This window comes from Equus caballus, chromosome 8 (assembly GCF_041296265.1).
Source record: "Equus caballus isolate H_3958 breed thoroughbred chromosome 8, TB-T2T, whole genome shotgun sequence".
In the NCBI taxonomy this organism is placed as follows: domain Eukaryota; kingdom Metazoa; phylum Chordata; class Mammalia; order Perissodactyla; family Equidae; genus Equus; species Equus caballus.
The window spans coordinates 49506171-49515470 of record NC_091691.1 but is presented as its reverse complement, the minus strand read 5'-3'; the positions used below and the strand labels follow the sequence as shown (position 1 = coordinate 49515470).

Sequence of the window (9300 nt, the reverse complement as noted above, 5' to 3'; positions counted from 1 at the left end):
TCCATCTCAGCAGATAGATTATGTTATTGTCCCACAATTATATTACTTAAAATTTTCTCTAACTTCAGATGTGTAGATATTCAAAAGAGTAGGTATCTTATTTCAAAACAAGAAAGGCTTAATTTATAACAGAGAACAAGTAGTATTAACATACACAAGCCATAGTAAAATAATTTCCTGACATTCTAAAATAGAGAAGTACTTACACGCTAGACACTCTGGCATCAACTGTATACCACAGGAGGAGAATCAAGTACCAAGAACTAAGATGTTCTAAGAATTAGCGGGTAGATACTGGCTTGTAATAAAGCAGTAATAAAATGACTAAGGTTACAGTATAGTAGTCTAATAACTAAAATGCTTGATCAATCTAAGGATAGATAAGTAGCTTAAAATGTATTATAGATTTTTTTTTACAATTTCCTGAACTAAGATCTTACATTTGTAAATATTTAGTCAACATCATTAGTTAGCTTAATCCCCCTTTACTTAAGTAAATAATACTTTGGTTGGGCCAATATTAAATTTCACTTTTATTCTGTAGCCCAAGTGTACATTCTGGCACAGTAAATAATTAACACACACACAGAATCATTTGCATGTGATGAAGTCAGAGAATAGTCTAAGTTGCACAATTTACCATCAACCAAAGGCAAGCCTATCAGTTAGAACAGTATCTTTCCTGAGCCAAATAAGTGGCTGCATTGTTTTCCTTCAAATCAGTATTCAGTTAAGTGAAAAGCAATGGCTAGGATGACGGGCTGGCCCATTCCACCTCATCATGCTAGAACAAGGAGTTGAATTTAAGGAATAACGTATGAAGTGAAATAATTTAACACCACCAAAGAGGTGACAAGAGAACCACATTGCTATTTGTCCCGAGAAGCCATCCTGCGTTCAGTTTAATGGATGTCCACCAAGACAAGGCAAACGGTGGGTGGACCAAAGCTTCGGGGCCCTTTCTTCAACCTCAAGTACTCTGGGTCTGCTTTTGAGAACGAAAAACCAAAACTCATGTTAAAAGCATCTTTAAAAGTCTATAATATAATTCCAAAGATTTGTAAATAGAAGTAACTAGACAAACTGGGGATAAGAGGACTGATACTGCTGTTCTCCCACTCAACGTTTCACAAAACAGAGGCAGGAAACCCAGCAAGTCACTCAGCTTCTCTGCACATGCCTGCGGGAGAAACCGGCTTTAATATAGGTTGGTCTTTTTCATGATCCGGAGAAACTCTTCCTGGTTCACTTCCCCGTCTCCATCGCGGTCGGCTTCGTCAATCATTTCCTGCAGCTCCTCATCAGTGAGGTTTTCCCCCAACTCGTTGGCCACGCGCTTTAGGTTTTTGAAAGAGATCTTCCCAGTTTCATCATCATCAAAGAGCCTGAAAGCCTTCAGGATTTCTTCTTTGGTGTCTTTCTCGGCCATCTTCTGAGTCATCACGGCCAGGAAGTCATTGAAGCTGATTTTCCCCGTGCCTTCTTTGTCCACTTCGGAGATCATCTTCTTCATCTCCTCCTTCCTGGGTTCAAAGCCCAACGCTCTCATGGCCACCTTCAGCTCCTTCACGTCGATGGTCCCGCTTCCGTTGGCATCGAAGAGGTCAAACGCTTCTCGAACTTCTTGCTTCTGATCTTCAGTGAGTTCAGGCTTAGGACCCACCTTTCTTTTCTGGCTGGTAGAGGCAGAATTTGTCTTCTTAAAGCTGGAAGCCATCCTCCTGAGGCGGTTATGACCTTAACAGAGCCACCGCGGTCACCGCGCTCGCGCTGGAGCGCCCCCACCTGGAGCGCGGGTGCGGGGCCTCCCCTCATTCATTCCCAAACCGTTGCTTGGGTCTCCCGGTGAGACCCTGCTCACTAAACTGCCATGTCTGTGAGATCTTATTTATGGTATAATCCACAGTTCCCTCGGTTATTACCCAGTTTCCACGTGTTGAGACTTCAGCTGGCAAGAACTCGCTGCAGCCACTGTTGTCTTCCGTAATGCACTGGCACTTGCTGTTCTTTCCAGACCGTTTGTCAGCATCCATAGGTCCAGGTGTATAGGGTTATTTGGAGGCTCCTCCTCTCTCCTTTTCCATACTAATTGAAAAACCTTTCTTGGTCTGAGGTTACCTAAAGGTAAATTTATGATAATCAAGATTGAGTTTGATCCCTTGGCATTAAATGTGGGGAAGAAAGAGGAGAGAATATTAAAAGTCACACCATGTGTTCAACTTGACATAAATGGAAAACAGATAAAATGGAAAAACTTATGTATAAAATTTGTAGAAGTTTGTCTCCTGACATTACACTCAACAATAATAAAACTTTACTAGCTTATTTGGCATATGCTCAAATATGAAATGCAATATCCAAATGTATGATTTGCTTTTAGTGTTCCAATTGTACGTACTCAGTATAATTGCCCTTGAATAACAGTCATAATTTCATTCACTAGGCTTTGGATTTGGAGAGAGGGGGTTTGCAATACTGTGTTCTGGTATTCTGGTATTGTTTTAAAAACTCAAGCAGCATATTACTCGCCCTGTTTATCATCCAATCAGGGCTGTGCTGAAACCTACACTCTGATTGCCCTCCTTTGGCAATGGACATGGGAGGAGATGATGCAGAGCACGTTGGGACTCAAAATTGCCTCTTAAGAACAAAGGGGCAAGAGAAAAATGGAAGTTTTTCAGGTGGAAAGAAAGAAAAAGTCATCAAGTGAGCCCATAAAAAAATTGCCACTAGTATTTCTTTAAACGGTTGAAAAGAAAGGAGGATGACTTATTTTTTAGCATTCTTCCCCAAAAAAGAAAAAAAATGACTCAATTTATCAGTACTCCATCAGTTACAAGAGAGGGCACTTTCCAGAGATTTTGTATCCCCAGCCTCTAGAACAGTGCTTGACACATAGTAGGTAGATTAGTAAATATTTGTTGAATAAAAGAATGACAATATTGATCCTAAAATACCTCTGAATCATCAAAATAAAACAAACAAAAATCCCCAAAGGTTAAATTATGCTAGGAGTGTTTTACAAATTCTGTTTTTTTAAATTAGTGGTCAGATATTGTTTATATGACGTGTTTAATTAGCCAAGGCTCATTACCTACCCCAGTCGATATGTGACATAATGGCCAGAGGGCCTGGGCGCAGGATTTCTAAAGGTCAAGGAAACTCACCCAGAACCTCCCATCTCCACCCCCACCTCCCAGTACTTGGCGCAGACAGTGTCACCTCAAAGTAGACTTTGGCAAGTAGACACTGCAGGTTCCCATCTTCCAACACTGCAAATCCTCCTGCTTTATTAACCAGATTGAAAACCCTGGGATCTTTTCCCAAGTTCATGCCTGAGAAAGTTACTTAACCTCCCAGACTCAGTTGAAGCATCTGTGAAGTGGGCATAATGATACAGCTTCTCAGTAGGGCTCCCATATGTGTCAACAAGCTACTCCACGGACAATCCCCAACGGGTCTATACAGGGCTGAGTAATTGTTAGTTGAGTCTGAATTCCTCCCAGACATTGTGCATTTCTTCTGACTCCCACTCCTCTGCCCAAATTCAAGCCAAGCTATGATGTGTTGGGAAAAACTGAAGGATAGAAGCTGCCTTGTATAGAGCTACATTTGGGCCAAGCTGAGCTCAAAGCAAAAGTGTTGTCATAGTTTCCAGATGTGTGCAATCAACAGTCACAACTAAGGGCCACCAAGAGCTCCCTTCATAGAAAACAGTGCCCTCAGCCAGAGTCAGCTCTTGGTAGGGAGGTACTTTATATTCATAATTGCAATCTGATTTAAAAAGGGAAGAGAAACTTAATTGATTGTGTGTCTAGCTTTGCGCTGGCTCCTTGCATTTGCTGTCTCATTTAATCTTTGCCATCATTTCCCATTTTGCAGATGAAAAAGAAAAGTGAGGCCTGGGAGAGGTCTGTAACATACCCAGTGGTCCCAGCCAATACATGGTGGCTCTGAAATTTAACCTTGGCCTGTCTGCGTCCAGTGCTGAGGCTTCCTCCACCACACCTTGATGCCTTCTCCAAAAGCTGAGATTGTTACCAAAACGTAGTATCACTGGGAAGTGTGGTACTAATTTTCTTTCCTACACCTAACAGTAATTAAACATCTTGCCTAGGAAGATGGATTTTGTAGGATCTCAGACAGGATTCCATTCTGAAGCGAGTCACTGAGAGAAAGAGCCAAATGCTCAGTGCTTACGTTTGTTCTTCTTCAATTCTGCTTCATTCTATTTCCTGCTTTCAGCTCCAGGCACAAGTTAGTGAGAAGCCATCTGGGCAAAGTGCTTTTGGCTGGCTTTAGTGAGAAACCATACAATGCTTGTGAAAATCAGCTTCATTGCTTTAAAGTCACTTTTCAAGTTCTAATAAGACCGACACAAAGGAAATGAGATGTCCTGGAAAATCAATGGATATGACTGGTTTTGGTTTGTTTTTGCACTTAAAATTTTTTGTACCATTATGTCCTAGGTAATAAGCTAAATCAGTTGTTGACTATCTGAGAGGCAGAGAGGAGATGGTTGTTTGAATCTGGTCGTGGAAGCTTAACAGCTGGAAAGGGGAAAAAAAGAGGTGTTGGAATTCCACAATAGGGTCTGGAGTCAGTTGAGACCAAGAGAAAGGACCCACGCAGCTTACTTATTCTAATTATTTGTTTTTCCATTTGACTTGCATGGCAAGAAAAAGGTGAGGCTCAGGAGCCTTTTAAAATTTAAGTTGCTCTCTGCAAATTCAGCAAATTCCAGGTGCCACCCAAGGCAGAAAACATGCATAATAAAGTTTCTTTTTTGCTGCCTATTTACTTTCCAACAAATGCAGAACAGAGAAATGCTTGACACTTCTACACAAGCAGGACAACAGTGCAGGTGGCGAGGGGCACAAGACTAAACTATTCTTGAAAATGTGGAGCCATTTACAAGAAATGGACGCGGCAGCAGGAGTTTACAATCCCGGTGGTCTCGGAAGGGGAATATGAAGTCCAGTCCAGTGACTCAACCCAAGTCTTTTTGGCAAGCCCAGAAACAGATTTAAGTGTCCAGCCAAGGGCTACATAATTTCTCACTCCACGAACCCCAGAAATAAAGAAATGCCCCTTTCAGATATAAAAGCAGACTATGTTTTAGAAAAGAATTTGCCAGAATCTCACACTGCTTCTCAAACTTTCACCCCAAACCTCCTCATCGCAAAGGAAATTTAAAGCACTCCCTTGGGGTTCAGGGAAACATTTGGAGGAAGCCTACAACATGCATGAAATGCCTTTATTACTATGTATTTTATCTTCTAAAAAAGTGAATTTTGCTCTCTGCCTCATAGCACATAATTTGCTGGTTCTATTATGGTTTAAATGACTGACCATCAAGCAAATTTGATTCCTTCCCAAAAATGCACTGTGCTTATTCTGTGACTTTAAGTGTACCCTGAGGACACGACCAGCAGCTAGGAGAACTTTACATGTTTTAGCAAACTCAGATGTGGGATCTAACAGAGCTTGAAGTGAAAAAACTAAAGATTGACAATGTTTTGCTCCCCTGCCAAACCAAGAGCCTCCCCACTTATACATCATTTGGATTTGGGAGTCCAAGAGGAAAGAGGAGGAAGAGAAAGTGTGAGGAGGAGAGGAAGGAAGATGGATGCTCCCCAGAGCATTTGGCAGTTGATAGGTGGAGTGAAATTAAATGCATCCAAGGAAAGAATGACTGCCCTCTCTTCCCAGAGCCCAAATCAGCCCAACTTAAACATCACTTTGTTTGAAACAAGCTGAGAAAAGACATCATCTCTGTTAATACAAACTCAAAGCAGAACCTCACAGGACTTATGATCCAGCAGTTGCACCACCTGTAAGCAGTCTGCAGAGAGCCCCCCAAGTGCAGGTATGCAACAGAAAATGCAGGACCAAGAGGCCTGGAAGTGGCTTTCTTGGATTTTTAAAACATCTTGTAGACTAAGCTACTGGTTTACTCTTTGATCCACCTTCTTCATTCTCTAAGGGCCCCAAGACTTTAGCATCCAAAGCTGACTCTGAGGCTGTTAACTGAGGAGGATTTTCTGCTCACCAGAAGGGGAAAGGTCAAAGGCCCACAGGGGTGTTAGTAACAGAATGAGCCCAGTGGGCTGCATGTTAAGGGTATATTTAGGGATTAGCAGTGACCTGGGGAGTTTGTGCCCTTTTAAAAGACATTGAAATTCAAATTAAAAGCAAAGCAAACAAAATAACTGCACAGGCCCAGGAAAACAGATCTTATGGAAAACGGGTCAGGCAGAACTTGACTTACAAGCTGCACGTTGTTCATTCAGTCCTCGTATTGGCTACTTCTTCTGCTGGGGCTCAAGTAGTAATGACACTTCTCAGAGAAAAGGACAGAGATAGAGGGAAAGTTGAATTCTAGCCCAAAGCCTGTTTATGCCTAGTTCTTTTAGTACAACATAAATATCTTTACTGGAGGATGGACCATGCTGTAAGTCCAGCCCCATACGGAAAGTGAACTACTGCACATGTAGCAATAATCTGTTTGAGTTCTCCCTTGAACCAGCTTGGAAGGAGAGGGGCCCACCCTGCCCGCCGTGTCCTGGTGTCCTTTTCCACCAGCACCCTGTGATTGGCAGTGAGGCCGATCTAGGTACAGTCCGTTAGAGGCTACCCCTGAGGGCCTCTGCGTGGCACAATGAGAGAGCAGAACAGCTGGGACTGTGACCCTTGCCCACATACGCCCCAACGGCCGTGTTTCTAGAAGTCTGCTCCCCAGCTCATTGGGAATTGGGGAAACCAAACGAAAGTGACAGTAGATGGTAGAGGAAACAGATTTTTTATGAAGAAAGAATGTGTCTTAAAAATTTCTGAGAAGTGGATTTCGAGTAAAAATCAGTACTGTGACTGCCATATACATTTTTTAAAAAGCTTCTTAACTAAATTACGGTTCTACTGCATTTCAAAGTTTAGCAGTTGTGTCAGCAAACAAAACATCAAAGGAAACCAATAGGTCATGTTAGTCTCCTCTGAAGCAGCAACTGAGGAATCCTTCTATCCACAAGTAATCATATTACAGCCCCTCCTGCTAAGCCTCTAAATGGGAAGGGGGTGCAATTAGGGCAGGGGGAGAAGGCATCTCCCTCATCCTTTCCAGCTGGCAACTGACCATCCCCATGGAGGCTTTTCATTCAGGTGTTGGTTAAACATGTTTTGAAACCCAGTGGGTTCACCACCCAGAATTGCTGGCCTTCCTACTTTCGTTCATGTTCTGCGTTTGCTACTTTGGGTCTGTGAAGGCCTTTCCAAATTCCTTTGGTTTCTGGATGTTTCTTATCTGAAATCCATCTTCTTTTGTTTTTTTCCTTTGGCACCAGTCAGGGTTCCTTTTGCCCTGAACCCTGTGCGTGGGACAAAGCTTAGAATGGAAACTGGGTCATGTACTTCTGGTATTGTTTTCAAGTGTACCTCATACAAAGCGTTTGCCTGCCAGGGTGATTTCAGGCCCCATTGCATCAGTGTGAGTCCACAGTTGGTTAATTTTAAAGCTCCCACGTCCTCTAAGAACAGATTTCATGCAGGCACTTGGAAAAATAGTATTTTAAGGGTAACAGATAGGAATGAGGCGGGGAGGGAAAGGGGGAGAAATTAGCCCTCAGATATAAACTCATACTTCAAACTCGTCTCCCAAGTTGAGTTGAAAGGATAAAGGGGGAGAATACGTATCTCACCACAGAAGTGTCTTTACGAACTTACCAAAACTCTGAGTATTTGGTGAATCCTAAGAAAGTGATAGACATTATTTAGCCTATTTCTGCTTTAAAACTGTGAACTTCCTAATTTCCCAACACAGTCAAATTTTAGAGACTAAGGCATAAGCTCTGTATTTTATGCTTACATATTGTTCAAAATAAAGGAAAGGATGCCTTGTAATTCCTGGTTCACTAAGGTTTAATTTAGAATGCACAAAAACAATTAAATTTGAATTTAGCTTAGGGGCACTCTAGAATCTTACAAGGCTAGGATCAATGTCTAGACAAATGGAATAAGGTTGAGAACATGTCCAGAAATTGTATTCCTCATCTCAGTGAAAAGCAGCTCATGGGCAGAGAGATGTCTCTGCTCTGACCAGTCATTTCCACTTCTGCTGGAGCCTATGGCAGCTCCAACAGGGAGAAGACAGACATAGTGCAGATATAGGGTACATTTTAATCTGAGATGAGCTGTCTAAATTATGTAGGTAGTATGTAAATATATAGGGGGTGCCCGTATGGCCCATGTGCACAGGTCAGCAGTATGATGGGAGGCGTGAGTGGGGCCCAGAGCCCTGGGCGCCTGCCTTTGAATGCCAGCCCCTCTCACCACTAGTTACGTGACCTGGGGCAAGCTAAGCTTCAAATTCCTATCAAGCAGGGTGGAAAAGTAGTTAGCTCATAAGGTTGCAGTGGTGATTAAATGAGTAATCCATGTAGAGTATTTAATACTATATGTGGCCTACAGTCAGCACTCAGGAAAGGAAGTGCTCTACGAGTACAAAGCACTCCTACATGCACATACTGTCTAGTTTAACGTCTTAAGAAGCCTACAATGTAGGTGTTATTAGTCCCATTTTATCAGTGAAGAACCTGAGGTCAGAGACTCTCAGCCGTTTCCCTATGCATATAGGAAGCCACAGGGCAAGGACTCAACTGTCTTCTCATCTCAACTCTGAGGCTCTTCCTTTACTGTCCCCCACTTTAGACACAAGACAGGTGAACTACTTATTTTAGACATTCTAAAGTCCCAGAGCCTATCAAAGCCTAAAGCTTTATTCAGTCAGATTTAGCGTAATGGGTAAAGCAGAGGCTTTCGAGCTCAACAAACCTGGGTTCCAGTCCTGGCTCCGGCACTTCCCCGCTGTGCTACTCTGGTCAAATTGCCCCACCTCTCTGTACCCATCTCCTCCTTCACCATAGGACACAGTTTTCCCTTTAGGTCACTGTATGCCATTTGAAGGAGCGTCCTATTCAGGCTTTGTCAAGTTTAGTCACTTATTAGCTACAAAGTTTAATTATTCAGTGGGGTGTATTTAGTGTCCTACAGGCTATTTCAATTTTCCTTAAGAATTGGTGTGATACAGTGATATAAAATAATCATGTTTGTAAAAAACATTACTATATTTGCATTGCTTCAGCTTAAAATACACTCTGCTAAGGCAAGAAAGCATGTATTTAATAAAGTATTGGGAGGGGCTGCGTTTGGATGGCAACACCACCAAATTGTTGGATCTCCTCTTTGGGGTCATTGACTGAGCCACATGGTGGTGAAATTTTGAATATGATTGTCGTGTAGACCATG

General features: G+C 42.4%; 1 protein-coding gene across 1 annotated transcript; it reads right to left on the bottom strand.

Annotated features, from left to right (window-relative positions):
• Positions 1-509: 509 nt before the first annotated feature.
• CETN1 (centrin 1) lies at positions 510-1994 on the bottom strand. Its single transcript, XM_005612774.4, has one exon. It carries the CDS (start codon positions 1715-1717, stop codon positions 1199-1201), a length of 519 nt encoding a protein of 172 aa, XP_005612831.1. The 5' UTR covers positions 1718-1994; the 3' UTR covers positions 510-1198.
• Positions 1995-9300: the final 7306 nt, after the last annotated feature.

Excerpts from the sequence above, each read along its gene's own strand:
- CETN1 (XM_005612774.4), bottom strand. The coding sequence starts at position 1,717 with ATGGCTTCCAGCTTTAAGAAGACAAATTCTGCCTCTACCAGCCAGAAA.